Source organism: Lepisosteus platostomus, chromosome 4 (assembly GCF_059453375.1).
Source record: "Lepisosteus platostomus isolate fLepPlt1 chromosome 4, fLepPlt1.hap1, whole genome shotgun sequence".
NCBI classification, from domain to species: Eukaryota; Metazoa; Chordata; class Actinopteri; order Semionotiformes; family Lepisosteidae; genus Lepisosteus; species Lepisosteus platostomus.
The window spans coordinates 70,430,879-70,454,942 of NC_142614.1; the positions used below are offsets into that span (position 1 = coordinate 70,430,879).

At 47.7% G+C, this 24,064-nt stretch overlaps 2 protein-coding genes and 1 long non-coding RNA gene across 6 annotated transcripts; 1 reads left to right on the forward strand and 2 right to left on the reverse strand.

The window, feature by feature from the left end:
- The first annotated feature begins 686 nt into the window (after nt 1-686).
- LOC148673724 (retinol dehydrogenase 12) lies at nt 687-9,807 on the forward strand. 2 transcript variants are annotated; one of them, XM_088630541.1, is made up of 7 exons: nt 687-990; nt 1,216-1,393; nt 3,115-3,354; nt 5,074-5,163; nt 6,398-6,586; nt 7,208-7,317; nt 9,328-9,807. In XM_088630541.1, exons 2-7 carry the CDS (start codon nt 1,231-1,233, stop codon nt 9,529-9,531), a joined length of 996 nt encoding a protein of 331 aa, XP_088486667.1. In that variant the 5' UTR covers nt 687-990; nt 1,216-1,230; the 3' UTR covers nt 9,532-9,807. The 2 variants fall into 2 exon arrangements, with proteins under 2 accessions (XP_088486667.1, XP_088486666.1); XM_088630540.1 differs by having other exon boundaries at nt 688-990; nt 1,079-1,393.
- A 1,818-nt stretch (nt 9,808-11,625) lies between these two features.
- Nucleotides 11,626-15,712, reverse strand: LOC148673725 (uncharacterized). Its single transcript, XR_015936098.1, has 2 exons — nt 15,140-15,712; nt 11,626-14,560 (listed from the first exon to the last, which is right to left on the reverse strand). It is a non-coding gene; the product is annotated as an uncharacterized LOC148673725 (long non-coding RNA).
- An 868-nt stretch (nt 15,713-16,580) lies between these two features.
- LOC148673726 (uncharacterized) lies at nt 16,581-22,550 on the reverse strand. Of its 3 annotated transcripts, none has more exons than XM_088630539.1 (5): nt 21,802-22,550; nt 20,779-20,996; nt 20,228-20,394; nt 18,341-19,500; nt 16,581-18,070 (listed from the first exon to the last, which is right to left on the reverse strand). In XM_088630539.1, exons 2-5 carry the CDS (start codon nt 20,975-20,977, stop codon nt 17,689-17,691), a joined length of 1,908 nt encoding a protein of 635 aa, XP_088486665.1. In that variant the 5' UTR covers nt 20,978-20,996; nt 21,802-22,550; the 3' UTR covers nt 16,581-17,688. The 3 variants fall into 3 exon arrangements, with proteins under 3 accessions (XP_088486665.1, XP_088486663.1, XP_088486662.1); XM_088630537.1 differs by having other exon boundaries at nt 21,622-22,550; XM_088630536.1 differs by having other exon boundaries at nt 21,716-22,548.
- Between the last annotated feature and the right edge of the window lie 1,514 nt (nt 22,551-24,064).

Sequence of the window (24,064 nt, forward strand, 5' to 3'; positions counted from 1 at the left end):
AAAAAGACATATTAGCAAAGCCAGTCACTATCTTACACACTTATAAAAGGTTAATGCTCAAATTCTTCCTCAAGAGCCACACCCAAGCAGTGTCAGGGCAGTATGATACACCTCCAACTCTCAGTATATCAGGGATATTACTGTCTTTGAAAGGCTTGTATACCCTTCTCCTGGTCTGTACCTTTTTACAGCTCTATCCCTGGGCTGGTTTGAAAACTCTGTAATCTTTATGGTTGGACCTTTGCTTGACATTTACCACCCAACTGAGGGGTCTCAAAGAGACAGGTGCATTGCTCCTAATAAAACTAGGTCCCACTGTTATTGCACACAGAGGTCATTCGGCTAATTGTGTGGCTTGACAGAGTCATCCCAACCTCTCAGGGTTTGATATAGTGAATACAATTGTAATAAACATACTTTAGATTTTGATTTTCCTCTTCACTTTCTGCTGACATTTCCTTTCACCCATGAAAGTGCTCAGTGTGTGCAGTCAAGTTTTTCTCTTGAGAAAATGTGTATACATCATCGGTAATTCAACGAAAGAGGTCCTCATTCCAACTCTTCAACTCTTTTTTTTTTAAAAAGCAGACGTGTCGACTACATAATTGTCCCATTCGTGATTCAGCTGGTAAACATAAGGTTACTGCTTTCATTGCCAAGCGACAAGTGGCGCTGCCGGTTGAGCGGCGGAGAAGCGCTTGTGTGAGCTGACGCCCTTTCCCAGCGGTGAAGGAGGGTGCTTAAGTCATACACATGTGTTGTGATTTGTGGGCAGGCGGGGATTTTATAAAGTTTAAAAACAAAAACGCACAGTGTAAATCCAGCTGGTGAGAAGTTTCGAGGAGACCTGGGCTTCCCCTCTCCCGTTGCATCGGAATTCCCAGACAACCGCTCAGAAAATAAAACTTAAAGCGCCCGGATCAACGTGCCCTTCAGCCTGAGAAAGAGTAACATACTGGTAAATCCGATTTACTCCAGAAAGACGCTCAGGTAAGTAGACGATACACACCCGCTATGATGACGGAAGAGACAATTCCAAGTCATAAACGTAAGCGAATGATACTCTCCTGTCTTTAAGACCCAGTGCAGGGACAGATGTTAGCATATAACCTTGGATGTTGGACTTAACCGCCCGGAGTCCAACCTGAATGGGCTTGTAGGAGTTCAACAACCTTGCGTGAAGTTTTCTACTCATTGTGTGACTGTCCCGGACAGAGCAAGTCTCGGACAATGGCATGGTCCTGGACGGATATTTTTCAGCATCCGCTCTGGGCGTTCTCCACCGTCATCCTGGGGCTGGTGGTGCGGGCTCAGAGGAAGGGGTCGTGGGACCCCCGAGCCTGCAAAGTGGACTTGACCGGGAAAACGGCTATTGTGACGGGCGCCAACACGGGTGAGTCGTCTGGCAGCAAAGTTTTAATCGGTCTTACACCGCAATGAAAAAAATTCGGAGTTACAATATAGATATGATAGGAGCATGACCAGTTTCCTTAAAGCGTTCAGTAGTGCTTGTGGAAAAGAAATAAGAACCTAAACTGTTAATAAAGATTCTTGGTGTAAAGTATCCAAGTATGTCATTTAGCCATATTTACAACATTTACCATATTTAATTAAAAAAATAGAGAATCATACTGGGTAAACTACAGTATGGGTATGAGCAGTTAATAAAAACTGTTGTATTAGTAGCTACGTTAAAAAAAACCCTCTTGATTTCCCTTTAAACTCTCAAGCTAAAGGCCCGCAAATTCAGCAAAAATGTCAACTGTACTGGAGTGAAGCACAGATGTTTAAGTCATTAAAATTTTAGACACGCTGTAGTAAGTAGAACCTTCATTTTATTGTAGAAAGATAAGAATGACAATTTTTCGATCAGGACTTTGAATTCACAAACCCAGTGCTTAGATTAAGCCCTGTTTATTGGATCCTCAAACAAACGTGTTATTAATTAACTGCTAGATCGATATTCTCAAAGCATATAAAGCCACTAACAATCAGTTTAATTTTTAATTTGTTAATACTTTCATTATAAAACAAGTGTAGTTATTAACTATGGTTATAAACTATGGTTAATGGATAACAGTAAAAATTATATTTATTAAGAAACAGAAGACAATTCAAAATATCCATACATGTTCTAATCGCTATATCCAATACAGAGTTGCTTCAAAATATCCATTGTAGACAATTACAGAAATAGACCTTAAAAACACACAATTCCAAAATCTAAGCATTATACAAAAAGTATTCCATGCAATCAGAAAATGTTACAGAAACAACAGAATCAGAATATATTAATGACCGTACATTAAAAATCCTATAATGCAACAATTGCTTTATGCAAACATACCTGTAAACTATAACACGTTTTTATTGTAAAATAATTTACATATCCTTTAAATGTTATTGAATTACTCAGTCAGGGTCTTAGGTTTCAAGGTTTAAAGGTAACAAATCCAAATAGCTTTGGATATAATAGAAATCCTTAAATCTAAAACTTTACACATATTAGCAAAAGCTACTAATGTGATGTAACTTGGCCATGCCGGTGCTGTTCTGCTAAATTGTGATATTGAGATCAAATATCAGAATGGGATCACAAATTGAATTACTAATTCCTAAACTTGCCCTTTTTGACTATCAAAGGGCATGGTTTTTCTGTCATCATGTGTGCACAGTATGAAAAGTACAAAAGTGTAGAGTTCAGTCTCTCAGGTGTCATGGAACTCCACTCCTGTCGCTTGGTCTCCCTTTTTTTCTCTAGCTCCCTGTTCTCCTCCCGTCTCGTCTCTTTCAGCTCAGCTGGGGCAAAACGTGTCTGTGTTCTGCCAAAATAACAAATAAAGCAAAGCTGTGCATAGTCGAATCAATATTTAATATTTATTATGCTGCTAATAAAGGATACACTGAAATGGATAAAACCCTTAACCAGTATTTACCAAGCTAGGCAATATTTGCTCAACTCATCTACAGCACGAGGGCATGGTTATCAAATTCATCTCTCCAGCGTTAATAACTTCAAACGAGAAGGCAGATTTAATGACCAGTTGTGGTCGTGTTCATCTGCCGGCTCGCCAGTCATTTCGGTCCCCGCCTCTCCCCCTCTGGCTCACCCAGGGATCGGGAAGTTCATCGCCCTGGACCTGGCGCGGCGCGGGGCCCGCCTGATCCTGGCCTGCCGCAGCCCGGAGAGGGGCCAGAGGGCCCTGGAGGAGATCCGCGCCCGCTCCGGCAACGCCAACGTGCACCTGCGCCTGCTGGACACCAGCTCCCTGCGGTCTGTCCGCGAGTTCGCCCGCCGCGTCCTGCAGGAAGAGAAACAGCTCCACATCCTGGTCAACAACGCTGGGGCCTCCGGTCAGTCAGAAGGGACTGGGGCAGACGGGGGGGGTAGGGGGGCAGCTCGGTCTCTTCTGAAATCCCGCTACGGTTCGATGAGCCCGGGATGAGAACTCGCAGTGTTCACAGTGTTTCGGATTCCCCTGCCCCTCTAGGGAGACACAAAGTCACTGTCACGCCCTCTGCAGCCAGAGGGCGCTCCTTATCTGTCCTGTCCCTAGTTTCTGGTCTGCTGTCCTTCCTGTCCCTCTCTTTCCCTTGGGCTATATATTTCCGGGTCTTGCACTCTGTCCTCGCTCAGCATTGACGTTCGGATGTCCTGAGACCCGCCTAGCACCAGGGCGCCCCACGTCCGCTCCCTGAGGGCATAGGTTTCTATACGGCATTCCTGAACTCTTTGCACTAATGAGCCCGGGCCTTTTTCCCGTCTCGCCGCTACGCATATGGGTCTTTTTCCGCTCTTCTGCTCCCCACGGTTAGTCCCTTTGGACGTCCGTGACAGTCACAGTGCAGTCCAGCAAGATGTGGAAATGCTTTTATTTCTTACAATTAATGGAATTACAGGGACACAGAACAGTGTCACTTTTCTGGCTGTGCTCTGAACACAGACATTCCCAAACATTCCCAAGCAGTTTTTGTTTACCTCAGAACATCTTTGTAAGTTACCAGAAATGTCATGTTTAGTCAGAGGGAGGCTCTTGCACTTGTATGTTAGATTGATATACACAGTACATACGGTTGTGCAATTGTACTGCTGACACGGTTTAAATTTCACCTTCCAGTTGTTCTGAAATGTGCTGTAATCTCTCTGTTAACAACCCACACAAAAGGTCTGTCTGGCTTCCTCCGGATTCACAGAGCTTAACAACGTTTCGATTTAACCCTGTTGCATATTGAACCTTATACTTCCTATGATCTGTATAAGACAGCTGCTGCTTGATGATCATGATGTCATTACTGAACCAAAGGAAATTTCTAAACACATTTCAAGAGTCCTTTGGGAAAAATGTAACTGCACAGCTGCATTATTGCAATATCTTTCACAAGACAAAGCAACCGAAATCACTCAAAAGTTCACATGCTCATCTCTTTCTCTGGTAAACTCAATATTTCAGACAACCCTTATTTTTATTCATTTCGTTTTTGCTGAATTTCTGAGGACTGTCTAGGTGCAGGTGACCAGTTATTACTGAATCCAGGATGCCGAGCAGTGTATCCTGTAGTCTTGGGCTCTGTTACATCTCCACATTATTTGTTGGTACTGTTGTGTCCACAGTTGTGGTTTGTCACTGTTATTCCGAACTGATTTTGCCTTTTCATGGTTTACCAGCATCTTAAACTCAGTATGTTTCGGACAGTTTATTTTTTAATATGTGAACATTTTCAAAAGTCATTTTTCCTAATATACAATTGCAAACACATTGCTGTTTTTGTCTTGTTCTTGGCTTGCTATAGAAGTCCCCAAAGCAGTTTTGGTCAGATGGCCATTATTTCGACTTGAGAGGTTGTAGGTTTCACTGGTCTGACAGCAGGCAGTTGCCTGACTATAAATTTATGTAATAGATTGGGCATTGACTGAGAGTCTGATATGTCAGACAACCCCACAACTGGGTAGAGCTAAGCCGAGTGTTTATCTGCCCAGAGAGCTTCCAGAGTGTAGCTGGCGTATAAGCCTGGGCCTTTTCAGAGAAGTCTGAATTATTAGAGTGTCAGTGCTGCTCTCTCTCCGTACTGCAGGGCTGCCCAGAGGAATCACAGAGGATGGCCTGGAGGTCTCCTTTGCCACCAATCACCTGGGGCCCTTCCTGCTGACCAACCTGCTGCTAGGTGAGTTCTGAGACCAATCACATGGCATCACATCAGGGGTCAGGGGTCACTTGGTGCCAGTTTATCAATACTGATTCGCATCATTAGCGACGTCGTCCTGGATCATGATGACTGTGCCAGTTCCAGACGTGGGCGTGCATCCCCAAGCCAGACCACGCTTCACAGATGAGCATCTTCAGGTCTGGGAACAATTCGTCTTGGTCTCGTCTTTGTACTTCCGAGCAGATTCTGAATGCGGGCGGCCCATCCACACAGGCATACTAGACGATCACCTACGGCACCAGGCTGAAGGGTTGCCGAATCTGAGGCGGAAAAAAACGACATTTTAAAAAAAGTGATGGAAAAAAATGTAAAAAAGGAAGATGTCATTATTTCAATTTGCGTGTGCAAGCAGAGGTAATATGAACTATATTTTGTTTCTGAGAATTCACTGATACGTTGAAGACACTAGGAAGGAACAGTCTTGGAGCATTCTGTTACTCCACTCCGAGGGGAAGGGAAGCACTGTGTCTTTTCACGTTGTCACCTGTGTTTTTGCCGCAGAGTGGAGATGTCAAGCGCTCATTTAGGCTCCATGTCACAGGTAGCCAATTTGGTTCTTGGTGACAAAGAATAAAAAAATAACGTCTTCTAACATTAGAAATTCAGAATGTAAGTCCTTGGTATCCTGTATGATTTCCACAACTTGCAAAAGAAACCAGTGAAACAGAAAGGAGAGTTGTGTATCAGACCGGAGTCTGCACTGAGGCTGCAGATTTGCGTAGTTAATTTCAGGCTTTTTCAAGACTGCATTAGGAAAATTCCGCTCCTGAAGAAGTATTTCTGATGTTTCAGAAAGTAAAAGCTTTCCAAACATCATTAGATCTCCCCATGTGCACTGTCCTCCTTGGCTGTTTCTGACAATTTGATACTCAAATTCCATACAAAAATGACATGGGAGTCAGGATTCCAGGCTTCAGAGTTTTATTGAGCAAACACCAAGCGGTAACCTGAATGAAAATAAAAAGATACAGAATAAAACTCAATTATTAACATTTCTATACAGAATACATTACTAGAACTCTATGGTTTGCTATGTCTAATGCAGTGCAGTAAATGGCCAGGGGCCAAAGATATCCATTTCTGTCGCCCCCCTCTTTTTTCTCTGCTTTTCTCCCCCTCCCCAAAGTTCATTTTTCCTCGGCCTTCCGACTCCACTTCTCACCCTCTGCTGTCTCTCTGCTCCCCGCCACAGACTTGATGAAGAGCTCCGCCCCCGCCCGCATCGTCAATGTGTCCTCAGCCAATCACTGGCGGGGGAAGGTGGACTTCTCTCACTTCCGGGGGGAGAACCTGACGTACACCATGGACAGCGTGTACAACCACACCAAGCTGCACAACATCCTCTGCACCAACGAGCTGGCCCACAGGCTGCAGGGCACAGGCGCGTACCTCTGGGTGGCAAGAGCGTCAAGGCTGGGGGGTCTCTGTGTTCCTCTTGTGTGAGGGGATCCCCGAGACCCGTGTGTCTTGTGTGTTCTGTGCAGTGTCCCTCAGGTCCACTGTCTTAGACACAGCTGCTGATATAAACCCTGTGCAGTGTCCCTAAGAGCTGTGTGTCTTGTGTGTTCTGTGCAGCGTCCCTCAGGTCCACTGTCTTAGACACAGCGGCTGATATAAACCCTGTACAGTGTCCCTAAGAGCTGTGTGTCTTGTGTGTTCTGTGCAGTGTCCCTCAGGTCCACTGTCTTAGACACAGCGGCTGATATAAACCCTGTACAGTGTCTCTAAGAGCTGTGTGTCTTGTGTGTTCTGTGCAGCGTCCCTCAGGTCCACTGTGTTAGACACAGCGGCTGATATAAACCCTGTACAGTGTCTCTAAGAGCTGTGTGTCTTGTGTGTTCTGTGCAGCGTCCCTCAGGTTCACTGTGTTAGACACAGCGGCTGATATAAACCCTGTGCAGTGTCCCTAAGAGCTGTGTGTCTTGTGTGTTCTGTGCAGTGTCCTTCAGGTACGCTGTCTTAGTCACAGGGGGTGACATTAACTCTGTGCTATCCTCCGCAGGCGTGACTGCAAACTCTCTGCACCCCGGTGTTGTGATGACAGAGGTGATGAGACACTATAACGTGGTGGTCCGGCTGATCTTCAATCTCATTGGCTTTTTCTTCTTTAAGGTAATTATGATGCGGAAGACAACCCTTGATCTTCAACAAGCAATACTCCCGTTTGTACGATACTCTTGTGTCTCTCCTTGACCTTGTCGGCCCAGAAGGAAGATGAAGAAATAAACCCCATTCATCCCCAGCCGGGGGTATCAGCAGCTCAGCCCAGTTCAGCAGTTTCACGTTTGCTGGGGAGCACCAAACAGACCTACTGTATGATGTGACCCTCAGCTTCAGTCTCAGTCTCACGGCTGTCTCAGCCAGCCCTGAGAAAACCTCACCACACCCACTCACACTCTCTCGTTACTAGTTTGGTCAAAACAGCAGCTGACTATGACTGAAGCTGGACTCCTATGTTGTAACTGTCTCCTCACACACCACCACCACCACCCAGAGCCAACCCTAGTGCTGTCATGTTTCACAGCCTGCCTTATTAGACAGCCTAACACTAAACCCAACACAAGGCCAACAGTCACATTGGTAATTTTAGTATTCTTCAATTAGAAAACCATAGGAGATGGCAAACTAGGGTCAATTTAACAGAGGTCTTTTTTGTGAAATTAATAACCCCAAAAGACTAACCAAGAGCAGATCCAATCCTGCCACCCCCTCCCCCTGAAATCTTTATGTAACTGTAACAGGAGCCATTCCAGGCTCTCGTGAAGCGTAGTTCAGGACCCTGTGCAGACGGTATAATCCGGAAGTAAGTGGAGAAGGACAACAGGGAGGAGACGTTGAGGATCAGGATGGGTTGACAGACGGGGGCGTGACAGCGGTGATCCGGTCCCCGGGGGGGGGGGGGGGGGGGGGGATTGGTGCAGGCAAACAAATCCAGACAGTCCACAGGGGGAAACCGGGGCGCAGTCCAGAGTCCAGGAACTGGGGGATCAATCCGAGACAAGCAAGGTTAAAAACCGGAATGGGATCTGGAGCAAGAACAGGGATTAAAAACCAGGGTAACGAGGCCGGGCGCTCTGAGACCCAGACTCAGCTGGTCAGGAAACCGTGATGAAGCCTATGCTTCTCTCCTGGACCTGCTGGTAGGCAGGGATGACGATCGTGACAATAACTACTGAGAATACTGTTAAGGCTGGAAAGCACAGTCACTCACAGTGGTTAGATCTACACATTTCATTCAAGGGTCTGCTTCCCTACAAGGCCTTGCATGAGTGAATCAGAAAAACAAAAAGTACAAGCTATAGGGCGGCCATTTTGGCTTAACAACTTTGTGAAATATCATAGAATATCAAGAACCAATTGTACCAAAACCTCAATGTAACCAGGACGACTCTGCTCCAAATATAAAAGGGCTTAAGCTGTCCTGTGAATGTCTTGAGTTCTCACGAAGAGGAGACTAATCTGTAAGACAAAGTTCTGCTCACTGCTGCCTGCACAGCCTAGACTCTGGGTGCACAAAATCTTATCAGGAGCAAATAAAAGTAAAGGGATTTAGACAATGATTAACTCACCCTGTTTCAAAAGTTGCTGTAGTACATTAAGAGAAATGTAAAGGACTTGATGTGAGCTTTGCTCTGATTCTGTTCTTTTCAAAATAAGCTTATGAGCTCTGTAGAAGCAACTATCAAACTAATACGAAACAACAACTGAAAGCATTACTTTCCAGTAAATTATACTTCCCAAATCCTCTGGAGAGCCACTCCTTCCACAGACACACAGGCTCTTGTCCCGATGCAGCACCACGCCATCATCAGATCATTTAGAAAAGGACTCAGGGGACTCTGTGGCATGACCAAGGTGGAAGGAAACCAGAGCACCCAGGGAGAACTCAAATGAAAGAGGGGGAGAACATGCAAACCCCATACAGAATGCACCCAGGCGCCAAAAATTGTAAAGCAGCAGAGTGAACTGCCTTAACGCCCAGAAAGTTAAGTGTTCAAAGGAATACAGATCGGAGTGTCGGGATATCATGAATACGCGGACTGAGTATTCATGATACTGAATCAGTATCTGAATCGCCTGGCCCGGCCCCCACCCCCAGCTCTCTCCCTCTCCCCTCCGCAGTCCTCGGAAGAGGGCGCCGTCAGCTCCATCTACTGCGCCGTGTCCGAGGACGTGGAGGGGGTTACCGGGAAATACTTCGACAGCGACTGCTCGCTCAGGCAGCCCGCGCCGCTGGCCCGCGACCCCGCCCTGGCCCGCAAGGACTGGGAGGTGTGCGAGAGGCTGACCGGGCTCTCCAGCCAGCGGGTCCGCAGCTCCCTCTGACGTCGCCCACGGAAACCTGGCGCCACACAAAGCTTTTTCTGCATGTTTGGTTTTTAGCACCTTGTTACAATTGATTTCATAGCTGCAGTTAACATGTGGCCGGCGTTCTGGAACAATCTAAGACGCCGTGCTGTTGAAGCCAGCATCGTTAGGCTGCACGAGATCCTCAGATCGAACAGCACCTCCTCTGGTCTGGGATCCGCCTGATGGTCTTGTTCCAGTCTGGTTTGTGCAATAAAACAGGCTCGGCCGCTTGAAACTTAACCCAAACAAAAATGCTTGTATTGTTTTTTTTTCTTGCCTCACTGGCTTCCTGTAAATTTCACAATAACATGAAAAACCAGCTGCTGACCTTTAAGAGCAGTGAGCTGTTAATTCCATGTAAATTCATTTCTTACGCTCTATAGTCTCTGCCTTCTTTACAGGTTCAGTGCCTAGTACAAGGCTCTGGCGTGAGCTTATCCAAGATCTAGCCCCTATCAGATCAGCACGTTGTGTTGTTTCTGCTTCATTTACTGTTTCGGTGTTCCCTGTAGCTTCATACACGTATCAGGACTCGCTGCACTGATCAGGTTACAGAAGTGCCCTCCCCTAGACAGTGCCACGTTCTGTGGCAGCGGCAGAGTTTGCCCCTCATCTAGGTGTCCACTCTGTGCCCGCGCTCGAACCCCAGCACGGGTGGAGCGGAGCTACATCCGGGACAGCAATCCGTCTCTTCGGTTTAGCCATTCTATTGTACAAGTGTCACGAATGACCCGCTGTGCAAACGGGAGGATGAACCCTGCGCGGCACCTTAGGTGGTCAAGAGGCAGGAAAGTAGCTGCCAAAATAAACAAGGGCTAGACAAGAGACGGGGTCAAAGGCAAGTTCCATGGTCCCTATAGTGAGGAGACGGGAGACGGGAGACGGGAGACGGTTCAGAAAAACAAAGGCGGGGTAGGAGCTCCGAAGAGCGACCAATACCAGGCGAAGAGCAGAGGGTTCTGGAGGGTTTAAGTATTGTGCGAGGAGGAAGGTGCGCTGATTGATGGAGCGTCGCAGTTGGCTGATTGGCAGGAGCGGTGTCGTTTGGCAGAAGTGTTCGGGGCCGGAGTGTGATTAGCACGATTGCGCTTCCGTGTGAGAATGTGGTGGGATGAAGGCGTGACAACAAGACCTTGAGAGGATTTGCCATGAACGGTTCATATATAAAATATTATCAGTAAAGATCTGATCTTTCTGATTCCACTCTCTATCCCGTACTCGAGAAATGATCTGCTCTTTTCCCCGTCTCTCCCAGTGAGTGCCGTGTTGCCCATTCCCAAGGTGTGCCTCTAGTATGATGAATGATGTGTGCAATTAGAACATACAGTAATCACACTTTAAAAGCTCCGAACAATAATTCAACCATCTTGCTTATCTGATGACCAGTTATCTAGTGGTCATAGAATCCCACTATACCTAGTGTTTACTTGAATGCCACCAGTGGGTCAGCATTCATGACGTGACTCGCCCCTGTCCCTCGTCACTGAAGATGATGGTCTTCCATTCACCATACTTTGCCCTCTCAGTGTTGACTCTACATACTCTCTTTGAGAAACACTCCCTTTTACAACACTTCACACACTGACTACCCTGCATGCAGTGTGTAAAGCAATTCTCTCAGTGTCAAATATTGCATACCTTTTAAGCAATGACAGTAGTGGACACAAACGTTCCTGAATGTAAGATCTGGTTAGTGGAAAGAGAACAGAGTACATGCCAGGAGTAAAAGCTCAGATCTGTGTGAGGTAATTAGGGGAGTATCACAGGAATATGTACCACGAACACTGTTCTTCCTATTTTATATTAATGGTCTAGATTCTGGTGTCATTTAGAAACAAATCAGATTTACACATTATATCAAAACAGGAGGATCTGTCAAAACTCCATATTCATTTTAAAAAGTTAAAAATTCGAGACGAAAAACACCTGGCAGGTGACATGTAATGTAGGCAGGTGTGGAGTGATCCATTCAGGTAGCAAAATCTAACTTTAAATATTATGCAAAGCAAAAAACTTGAATATACTGTAAAAGGTAACAATTTCTGAAACAGAATCAGGTGCTACAAAATACAGATTTGCCAGTTTCAGTTAATTTGTTGCAATTACACACAGAGGCACATCATTTCATTGTTCTCCAGCACAGTAAGGTAATAGAGCAATAAACCAGGAAACTTCAGAAAGACAAATATTGCACAGGGAAAACATATATGCATTCAGATATATGAAAAGGAAACTTTCTTATATAAGGATCAAAATCAAGTTAAATCAAGGATGTTTTATAAAAAATATATATGATGCACCTTATATATAATGCTGTGTACAATTTTGGACAATGCATTCCTGAAAATATATTTCTGCTCTGGAATCAGTTCAGAAAAGAGCAACCAGATGTGTTCCTCAAGCAATAAGGCTGAAAAGCATGTCCTCCACTGACAGGCTAAATGAATTAAAACTGAAGAGGTGACCTGATCCAGGTATTCAAAACCCTCAAAAACACTGACTAGTACACCTATGCATCTCTTCACAAGACAGAGGATCCATTCTGAACGGATGCTGAATTGAACAGAAACATCTTCACCGATGATGGAGAAGAAAATTCTCCCATTCTCACTGGGTGTGTCTCCCCGGCACCGCACGGCAATAACCCAACACAAGGAGCTCATCAGGTGAAAAGCAGAACACCTGCCCGGATCAGTTTCCTGAAGTCAGGACACACGGGAGTAGGCAAGAACTCGAGAGTGTTCAGATAATTACACTGTTACGACCCCAGGTGTCTAGGGGTAAAGGGGTGTAACATTTAGGTTGGGTTTGGATGCAGCTGGGTTGCCGGTGAGGGACTTGGGAAGCGTGACAACAAACGTTTCCTGCAAAAGTGATTAATTTTAAAGTGAATAAGTGACTGCTACGTAGACAGGACACCTATAACACAGAGGGAAAAGAGACTTGAGCGCTGCCAAAGGAAAGAAAAACAACATGGAGCTGGCTAATGAAGTGAGAGGAAGCTGACCGAACTACAAAACAAAACCCGAAACACTCATTCTTCGGGTTCTTCTAACACCCTGGCTAACCTTCACTAACTACTGAAGAAAGGTACAAGATGTGAAAAGGGGGTTAACCAATTTCTTCCTGCACAAAGACTTCTTGTAACACAAGATGTTTCATGCTTAGGCACGTCTGAGTTATGGCAGGGATGGGAGTTGACTGATAAGAAATTCCAAGTGCAAGATAAAGACCCCCCTAACTAAGTTTAGCGGCAAGTACTGGAATTAAGTTTGCCGCTCCCTTGCATGCCACTCTCCCCCTCATCTCAGTGGTGCTGGATACACAGAGGCCATTCCATTTGGTTCACAATTTATGTCTTTTCCTAGCCAATAGAGTGTCCTGATAAGGAACAACTCCCAATGCGGAGATTCTCCAGCAACTCTAATAAATGGTCATCTCTGGACCCTCACTGTCTGGGAGATGGCAAGAGAGAGTCATCCAAAGTTGTTTACAACTCTAAGGTCAGAGTGCATCGTTACTCATCAGCCAATCAGGAACTGGTAGGGCAGGGTAACCCCACGTGGGTCTCGGAGACCCACGGAACTGTCAACCAATAAACGACCGTAGTTCCTCCAGGTAAAACAGGCCGTACAGGTCTCCCTCAGGGCTCCTCCCGAACATTCTCCGACTCAGCTCAGACAACCACGTAACGGCCAGTGTGTCCGAGCGCCCCACACAGTGCCACACAGAACGGAGGTCACCAGCGCTGTAACGAACAGTTCTTTCCGGACCCTATGCGGACGACACAATCCGACGAAGTGGGGAAACACTAGGGAAACGTCATGCAGGAATACGGGGCTGAAGACAGGGGGGCGTGTCCAAGGTGCGCTGGTGCACGGGGGAGGTGTGGCCGAGGCGAACAATCCAAAAGTGTAATCCTTAGAGTATCCAAAACACACGAGTAAGTCCAAAACCAGGAGATCCATCAAAACACGAAGTTAAAACCACGAAGGCCGGCTTGGAACCGGCGGACAGGGAACGGGACCAGGCGCTTCCAGGTCCCGGCCTCGCACGATACGGAAATCAGATGCAGAGCCCGGATGAGCGTCAGCGCCTGGCTTTTAAGGTGGGCTGGGAATGGGAAACAGGTGCACAGAATAAAGTCTTGAGTGAAAGGGCTGGAGCACCCTTAAGGAGGGGGGACTATAATCGTGACAAGCGCCTGACCAAAGGATCCACCCGCGGTTAGCCCGCAGGTGATCTGCATCCGCACAGATTGGATGAGTATTCAACATTCTGCATTACCGCTCGAGAGTTCAATTGTTACCTCAACGCCAGCTGATATCAATTTAATTCCTATGAGTGTTGCACTTGCTCTTGAGTATCTAGTGTAGAAGTTGTAATCCAAGTTCATTTACGAACAGGTCTAAATGAATGATATACTGAATGTATGTCCCTCTTGGTTTGTAATTAATCGTGACTGAATATATACCTTTTGTATTTTGCTAACCCTCACGATAAGATCTGTTATATTTATATGCACATTTTATGTATTAATAAATGTATTGTTGTGTATGAGTATCCGTGTGTGCGTTGCTGAGTATCCCGCTGGGTCGGTCTTCTAATAGAATCATTTTGTGACTTACTGCTACAATTAATAATTGTCCCAGTAAATGCACAAACCCTTACATTTATTGGTGCCTCGTGAGAGGATGCCTACATAAGGCAAGATAAAACCGACCGTTAAAAGTATCAGTCGTATGCTCACTAATACAAATGTATTGACTGAAAAGTGCAAAAATGATTGCTTTATTGCCGTCCAAAGGCTTTGGGGGGCTTCTGTATGTTTTCAAATCTTGTTCCATGGGTCTTTTGAGAAATTCTATAGCATAATCTTCAGATCGACTAGCTAGCTGCTCATTTGCAAACATTTTCATATTTGTATTTAGGGTTCCAAATCTCAGTATTATGATGTTATTTCACAGTGACATGGTCCAGATGTTCAGAATCATCCATGAAATACCTAGAAAGTAATTCAGAAAGACACATTTTTGATTCTGGCTTAAACATTCAGTGCTTTGAATCTTCACACAATCTCACATCCTTTCAGCCTTTGTGCTGGTCAGATTTCATTTAGTTTTACTTGCATTACCACAGCATATGTTTGTAATATGGGCACACAAGAATATATCATCTCCCAGAGATGGCTTTCATAATCAAATACAGAATATACCACCCAGTTAGCATTTCCTGATGTCCTGTTATTGCTCGTATAGGAATTCTTATGAAATCTTTGTTGTTTACAAATGTCTAGCTTGCTAAAACCAGCTGCACTCTACAGTTGTTTTTTTCTAGGTGAAAAGTACTGCAGTGAGGTTTCTGGTTTTTCAATGTACTGCAGGTCCAAAGCTTTATTTTGTATAAGCTGTCTTTAAACTCATCCAGTAGGTTGCATAGACACAACCTCTATTTGTATAAAGCTGTGCTTTCTCCGACAATGGTCTTAGATGTCTGATAATCTTTTACGACTTCTGCTTGCAATTTATTTTTAAAAATGAAAGTTTCTTTCGCAGGATCATGGCTCCTTTACTTAACACTTTACCTTCTGTTATCTTCTTTAGTTGCCCAGAGGTCTGTCTCTGCCTCTTGTTCTTTTTACTTCAGTTTCCCGTCAGTGCTCGAAGGCTGTCTCATCCCACTTGGACTTCCTAAAGTGAGAAACTGTTTTAAAGAGATGTGAGCTTTTTTCGCATCCAAAAAAATGAGCTTTGGTTCCTATCAAAAGTTTGTTTCTCCTGTTTTTGCCAATCTAAATCTGTCTTTGTTGTTTAAACATGACCTGTTCTGTCTTGGTAGGATGGAAGGCTCCGTGTGAGGGGCTTTCGGTATGTGGTAAATTTGAAGTTACTACAGTAGGACTAAAAGACTTTATTTTTCCTGGAATCAATTTTTTTCCCATTGAAAAGAATTTCCATTGCCATCGGAGTTGGGCTGCGTACTGCATAGCGCTGTGACCTGTTTTGTGCTGTTACTTCTTGTTGTGAGTTGTGAGAAAATCCTATTGTTCTCAGCGTACTGTACTTTGCCTCTGAGCTGTTCACCCTGCACCATCTCAGTCATACAGTATAGTATTAATTTTAAAACATACTGCTGCTCAGGAATCCAACCAGAAAAGAACAGCTACTTTCTGGGACTTGACGAAATGCCCTACACTGACTCGTCTTTTGGTCTTTTAGTCTTGAACAGAGAAAGCATACCGAAGGTTTGTGTGAGCACTGATCAAGCCATCCTGCCATGTTACAAAAGACAACACTGTTCCAAATCTTAAGAATCTTCCCCATGTGTCCAAGTGTCCTCGGGTTCGAGGTTCATGTTGTTTCATCAAGAAACAGCTGATGAGATCCTCAAATCAATTACCTACTTACGAAACTGGCTCGAGGGGCCAAATGACCTCCTCTGTTATGTTCATATGCTCCAAGTTAAGTTCTGATGTTTTGAGTGTATCCTCTAATAATTGTTTTTCCCCAACCCTGGTTTCGCGCCGTGTGACACATCCTCTTGAACCTGCCTCGGTGGCCTGCCTTCACAGAGTGGGCGAGTGTTCGGGGAGCTCACTAAAAAACAGGAATTTCCGGTATGACTTAAACAGAGGAAGTGTTAAATGGTTGGATAGAGTTATTTGGAATAGAGATGTAAAATCTAGTGCATGACCTGAGCTGGAGATTAAGCGGATGGCAGTGTCTGTTATTCTAGATGTAAGGGATGTGTTTATAAACAAGCTCTATATTCTTAAAGAGGTCATGGCACCTCTGTTCTCTAATGGAACTGGAACAGAGTTCTGTAAGTGTCAAGTATCGCCTCAGCCTAGTTCACAGACATATCGACGCATGATTAAAGAAGACTGCGGGATCCTGGCTGTACTTTGGGATCTTGAAAAGTGGAGCTACATGTATGCTGTAAACCTATATGTAAACTTGCACCTCCAATCAGTTTTTATACATGACAGAAAACAAAGTGAATGAAAGACAGAATACTGGAGAAACCTCATTTGGTCAGTTTGTGTTTACTATTGTGAATTCTTCAGTATCAGACAAGCCATTAATCATTATCTATCCATCATTCTTAAACCACTTCATATTATATTCCACCCATTTTATATATATATATTTACTGTATAGAAAATATAAGTATAAGATATTATTATTATTATTATTATTATTATTATTATTATTATTATTATTATTATTCTAAATAATAATAATATTTTACACCTTAGTCTTTTAAAATAATACAACTAGCTAGTGTGATAACAAAACAAATGTCTCTAACACTCATTTTTACAAATTTAAAAAATCTACACTTTGACGAAATTCAGCAGGACCATTCTCTTATTGGCTCTGCTTGATCAGGAGGAGGTTTAGCGGCAGGAAATTAATAATCATCAATTCCTGCCACCGATAATGGTGACAACCCAAAGCCCTTTATGGACGATTCCAGGAAACTCCAGTTTCCTCCCACAGTCCAAGCACAGACAGCTGGGGTACGTTGAGGTAACTTGGCGACTCTGATCTGTCCTCTGGCTGCTGGGGTGTGTGTGCCCTGCGAGGACTGGCACCCCCCCAGGAAATCCCCTGCCCACCGTCTGCCAGGCTGGGCTCTGGCTTACCGCTGGACTGAGGGCTAACTGCAAACGGATGCAGATGCACGATCTCTAAATAACTTCATTAAAACGTCAAAGCTTAATAATGAAAAGATCGCTCCAGGAAATCGACACCGGTCCTTTCAAAGGCGGCCCACTTATCCTGTCGGATTGAGCCCAGGGTCCCTGAGTCCTTAGAGGACACCGGTCCTGGACACTCTGGGGCAGAGAGGAGGGCCGCCTGCTGCTCCATCAGAAGACGTGTAAACAATTTAGAACCCCTCCAGGAATATATACTGTACACAAGAACAGTGCATGACTATAACATCATAGAGAAGTGAGCCATGAAATAAAGAAGTTAAAAATGGTCTCCCATCCTGCCTCCTGCCGTCTCTTTTCCAGCGTGGGAATGGTAGCTGCGACCTGCTTTCCGGAGTCCCGCTCCCCCCCCCCCCCCACACCAGCGGGTCTAGCTCTGTCCACCCTCCGTGTCCCTCAGATCCCAGCTGTCCTCATTTCCAGCGGACGGTCAGCTCGCAGCGCCTCCTGCTGGCCAGCCGCTGTAAGTGCTTGAAGTCCGCGCAGCTGATCCCCCAGCAGCCGCTGAGGTCCAGCACACGCAACAGCGGCGCCTCCGAGACCAGGCGCCGCGCGGTTTCCACAGAGACGTGACAGTGGGCGAGGCTCAGCTCGCGGAGGTGGGGCAGCGGGGCCGAGCCGGCGGCGCCCGGGCGCTGAGCCAGGACTTTCCGGAAGGCCCCGTCGACGCAGCACGGGAGGCCGATCAGGAGGGCCTTCTCCAGGAGCGGGGAGCCACACAGCAAGCCCTCCAGCGCCCCCCGCAGGAGCCCGGGCGCCAGCGCAGGCCGTCTCTGGGGCTGGTCTGGGAGGAAGCTGGAGCGAAGAAAGAGCAGACGTCAGGGCAACCTTCACGGCCGCAGAGGCTCAACAGCTTACAAGTACAGAAGAAATCCTTCGACACCAGTGCCCTCCACATCCGCGGTCGGCGAGAAGATCTTACTAAGCAAGCCTCCGCGTTTCATATTAATAGTAAAGAGGAGAATGAACTCTGGGCTGGGCTACACTCGGTGAAAGAGAAGACACAGGGCAGTCTGGGCCTTCAGGGATGTTAAGTGTAGAGGGAGGTGAAAACGGATGTCTTACTTGAGAGTGAGTGAGCGCAGATGAGGGAAATGGGGCATATTCTGGGGCAGTGGTGAAGGAGGCTGCTCTTCATCTTCGTCCTCCTGTTCCTCCTCTTCCTCCTCCTCCTCGCCCAGCTGCTCGGGGCTGGGGGGCTGGGGGTGCAGCTGGAGTGCCCTCAGCGAGGGGCAGCAGTGCAGGAGCCGTGTGAGAGAGGTGGCACTGTCCAGCCAGAGCCCGCTGAGGGACAGCGAGACCAGGCGGGGCCCGGCCGCGCCCAGGGCAGGCAGCAGCTCCGCCAGCGAGCCGGGGAACTGCACGCTGAGCTCGGACAGCCTGTCCCACAGGCCTAGCCTCGTGTCCAGCCAGGCTGCGTCCTCGCAGCTCAGGGACAGAGCCCGGATCTCCGGGCACAGGCGGCCCAGGGACCCCAGATCCCTGCACGTCACCCCGTGAACCTCCTTCAGCCTCAGGGTTATGCACCGGCTGCCCTCTCCTGTGCCCCCGGACCCCTGGCCTCCACCTCTCACCTCTCCCCCTCGCTCCATCAGACTAGAGCCACATTCCTCCCCCTGTCCATCTTCCACACCTTCCGTCTCTCGGCTGAGACACTCCTCCTCTTTGCCGTCAGGCACTTCCTCATCATTTGCCCCTGAAGAACTCCCTCCTCCTCCGTCTCTCCTCCCTGCCCCCTCCGCGCCCAGCCTCATGCCCAGCGCCCCCTGCAGGGTGGGGAACCCGTGCGGGACGGCGAAGGCGTCGTGCCCCTCGAAGCCCCCCCGCTCCAGGAGGGCGCAGGCCTCGGCCGCCCCCTCGTGGCCGAGCCGCTCCAGCCGGGGCAGGCCCAGCAGGAGGAAGGCCGCACTGCCCACGCTCTCCCTCTCGCCCGCCCCCAGCCCGATGTCCGTGGCTAGGAGGCTGCGCAGCGGATGGTGTGTGCAGCGCCTCCTGCTGGGCAGGTAGGCCAGGTGCAGCAGGGCCCAGGGGGGCAGACCGCTGCAGCAGGACACGTCCAAGTGCTGCAACACCGGGCAGCCCTCCGCCACGGCCGCCACGACGTCCCCGTCGCACTGGCCCCCCGACAGGACCAGGCTGCGCAGGCGGCGGAGACCGGCGGCCAGCTGCGCCAGCACGGCGGGCGGCACGCGCTGGCAGCCGGACAGGTCCAGGGCCAGCAGCTCCTGGGGCAGGAGAGCAAAGAGCCTAAACAAGAGCCAAACCCAATTTCTAAGATAAGACAAGATCCGATCACTTGATTGATACAGCTTCTCGCATTAGGAATTTGTCTTTTCGCAGACCCCAGCTTGCTCTCCGTGAGACGCACAGACAGGGAGAGAAGCTGGGGGTCAGAGCGCAGGGTCAGCCGTTTATACAGCGCCCCTGGGGCAGCTGGGGTGAAGGGCCTTGCTCGGGGGCCCAACGGAGTAGGATTCCTCTGCCGGCCGCGGGATTTGAACCGGCAACCTTCCAAGGCACAGTGCCACCACTCTGCCCCTAAAAGCTTACAGCACCTGGTATTCCCAGGCGGTCTCCCATCCAAGTACTGACCAGGCCCGACCCTGCTTAGCTTCCGAGATCAGACGAGATGAGACGTGTGGCCGTAAGCGACCACCTTATATCCTGTTTTGTTTTTCCTACCACCACAATCTTGGGCTAAACACACTGTTGCGGCAAGTACAGAGAGATGTCAGTCCCCAGCTGTGGACAAAATCTCAGTTTCATTCCTCATCCAGCAGCAGACGCTCCCACAGTGAAAAGCACCTGAACTCCGCTGGGAACTCAGCTTGGGAATGTCTGCACAGGAAGGGAAAAAGTACCTCCTGCTGGTTCACTAACGTCTGCCAGCAGAATCTTTCCGCCCGGATCACCGAGCCTCTGGTATCGCAGAGCGTGGGGGGTGAGACTGACCTGGCAGCGCAGTGCAATGAGCTGGCACAAGGGGGCAGTCACCAGGCCGCTGCAGGGCCGCAGGCAGAGCCGCCGCAGCTGCGGCACCAGGAGGAGGTGGAGCGCGGCTCGGGACGCTCGGCGAGAGGCGCACACCACCGCCAGGAGCTCCTCCACCAGCTCCCCCGCTGAAAACACACAGGTCGGGAGTGAGAGAGGGTGTCAATGCGTCACGCATGCGCGAATGAGGCAGCGAGACGTCGCGGGAGAGGGAGGGAGAGTTCGGCGAGACATTACGGGAACACAAGTTTGCAACGAGAGAGACCGAGCCGAGCAGCAGGACGCAGGGAGAGTGAGGAAGAGGGCACAGAGAAGCAGGAGAGGACAGGAACGCTGCCGCGCAGTCAGACCGCGTGAGAGAAACAGGGCCAGAGATGGACAGGCAGAGACCCAGAGCCGGACAGTCACCCCCTCCCACAATGCCAGATACAGAGCCGACAGCGTGATCGGGGAAAGACAGGGCAGGCAGGAGAAGCTGGCCGCAGGCTGTCGGACGGGCAGGGGGCGCTCACGCAGCAGGCTGAAGGGGCCCATGACGTAGCGGAAGCTGTAGCTGTCCATGTAGTTCTCGGCGTAGTCCCGGGCCCACAGCTCCCTCATGTTGTCCGCCAGGCTGACGAGGCACAGCCTGACCAGGGTGCGCACCTGCCCTCTGCTCCGGCCTTTCTCGGCCTTCTCCCTCTGCCACTGAGGCCCACGGAACAGTGGCATCTCCGGCCAGCAGGCGGCGCTGTGTCACACAGACTGACTGTCAATTCCCGGGAGCAGACCCCCATCGCCCCCTTAACACTCGCGGTCCGGGGTTCGCCTCTATGATGGAGGGGCGTGTGGCGCCACTCTAAATACTAGATGAAGGCTTCCTTGGCATGAGTTAATTGACAGCTCTTTGATTTAGAAAACACCTTCCTCTCTCCATCAGCTGTTGAAGCGCTCTGTACCGTGCTTCAGTCAAACTGAACCCTGAACTACCCACGCCTACGTGTCTGAGGGGTATCTCCAATTGTACGCTTTGAACTTCGTTGAACTGTACGCTTTGCCACCCCCTGTCCTGTCATTTATGTCGCTGCTGACTGCGTTTAAAAATAAAGATTTGTGTTCACGGAGTAGAGATTTCTGCGGTTTCTTACCACACCCCACGTACAGTAAGCCCAGGAAAAGCACACATGAGCCTGGTAACTAGTCCGTATCCAGGTAGGAGGTATAGGTGGTCCCTAATGTTCCTCAAACCAGTTATTACATCTGATATAATGTCGCAGAGTGTCGAGGGAAGCAGTCTAAATCTCTAACCCAGCAATACATGTTAACCCCTGTATTAATTAGGAATTCAACAGAACGCCTCCTGTAATAAAACTTACATTTGTATCGCGTTTGATTTATTTTGTTTCACGTCACAGGTCCGTTTTAAAACACAGAGAACATGAGGGGCGAGACAAGACCTTGATTACACACCTTTACAAGGGGATCTTGTCTCTGGAGAGTCTCGGGCACAGTAGGTCTCTCGGTCTCCAAACGTACAGTAAGTGATCGCGTCTCACTTCCTCGCCGACCCAACCGGTGAACACAAAGCTCTTCCGGGCACGCCTTCTTAAACCTGTATAAGTTGTCAAGGTTTATGACATTTTAACCGTGCCGCTATATGCTGACGGGAGCTCCGGAAGAGGGGTTTGAGAAAACACGGGCGAAACTGTGTAAAAAGTCACGTCCCGTAGAGAAGTCAGTCCGCGCTCCTCCTCTGATCCAGCAAGACTGTTCCGCATCCCACATATCCTCCAGGAAAAGATGCACACTAAACGGGAGAAAAGCGAAAAAGCAACCGCACCTTTTTGATCTGAACTCATTGCAGTACCGCCGCGTCGTTTTTTTTTTGTGTTTGTTCTATGTATTTATTTCAATACCCGCTGGCTGCTACACGTTGAAATTCAAACTCGATGATTTGCCGGTGGTGACCACAATACAGTTTCCAGGAGCATGGAACGGCATTTTCCGTTCTTTTCCAGCTTTCTTGCGCATTTTCCCCAAAACTGAACTTTAATTTATTTGACTTTGGAACAGCGCAAACAGCAGACCATATAAATACCCGTGTGTGTCTGACTAGTGACCTGCTCTCTGCTCTATCGCTGCTGTTAGGATTCATTTTGTAGTGACCACTCTAATAAGCTTTTATTGATCCACATGAAATCAGAGGGGAACTCTGGGGGCTGACGAGCTGGCCAATGTTTAACACCGAAGGCAAAAGAGAGAAGAAAAGTCGCGATAACAGTGAGAAGTGTAGGAGTCGAGCAGGACGGATTTAATCACACAACCGGAAACACCCTCCGTTACCAAGGAGATAGTTTCTGTTCGCTCTGTACACATTATTCCAGGGACTGGCTGCTGTTGTTTGAAGTGTCTTGGGTCAAAGTGCTTTTCGATTACAGATCTCAAAGCGGGGTCTTCTGCAGGGTTAGGGTTAGGTATGGTTCCATTATGAGCAGTCAAATGAGAGTAAACTCATTCTTTTCTGAATGACATATACTGGACAGTGGTTTTTCTGAACGTCATTCACAAAACTTTCCACTTCGTTCAAATGGCAGTCGCCTGAAATTCACCCCAGCCTCGTCAGAATTCTTAGCAATTATCCGGCTATTTAGATATTTAGACCAGCTTCGTAACTGAGACCGTGAGGGGAACAAAATCCGGAAGACACTACATTCATCAGGAACTGAGTCTGAGGCCCCTGGGTTAGAGGGCAGTAATGCTTGTTGGACTGTTGACTATAGTTCCAAAAAACTGAATATATTTGTTCTTTGAGCAAAGTATAATGCACTTTTAAGACAAGAAGGTAGAGTGATGTTACCAGATAGGGGACAGGATGGAATTTTTTAAACTTACACTGAAAGATATGAGTTCATGAATCAGTGCTTACAGCCCTGTGCGAGTAAACATGTACTGTAGTGCTGTAATACTGCAGCTGTTCACTGCTGCTCCTAACAGACAGACACTGTAAACAGCTGAACTGCTGCTGCTGCTCTGTGCACAGGTGTCTTTCCTGTTGTGATATCAATTCTCTAACTGGGACAGTTTTATACATTTGCTCTCAAATCTTGAAAGAGATTAATGGTATTACACCTGGCATCAATTTAAAGTTTATTTTCATTCTGCTCATACACAGGTGTATGGTATAATGAAATGCTATTTAGCTAGCTCAGTCAGCAGGGGATTGTGGGAGCGTGGACCAAGCTACCCAGCCATGTGGTTGAAGCGGATGCCTTGCTTCTTTCTGGAAACAACTGACTGAGACCCTTGGGTCAATTACCTACCACCAAGTGAATGGTGAACAGCTCCTCTCATTTGTAATCTGTTTTATGTCCCAATGCTCTTAACCCTGTGCACAATTTTACTCCCATTCAAATACCCTGTATCAACCCGTGCAAATTTCACATTTTCCCTGATTCACGTCTGCCGCCTGAAAAGTAACCGAGTGGACCTCCTCAGAAGACAAATGACCGCCCGTGTCTGTTCATGCTTAAATCTATCACCTGGTGGGAGCTGTTCAGAGCAGACTCTTAATGAACGAGTAAACGTGTTTTCCCTGCCGAACAGAGAAGAAAGAAAACACAACGTTTCGGCCGTGGAGCCTTCTTCGGGTGTGAGCAAGCTGGTTTAGTAAGAGAGGGCCCAGGGAGGAAGAGAAGGAATGACAAAGAGATCTAGAAAAAGATTTGGAGGAGGGCATAGTGGGTCGCAGCAGGTTTAGGTTGAAGTAGTTCAGGTGGGTCCCTGCGTCAGCAGGTATAGGCTGCAAAGGAACAAGTAAAG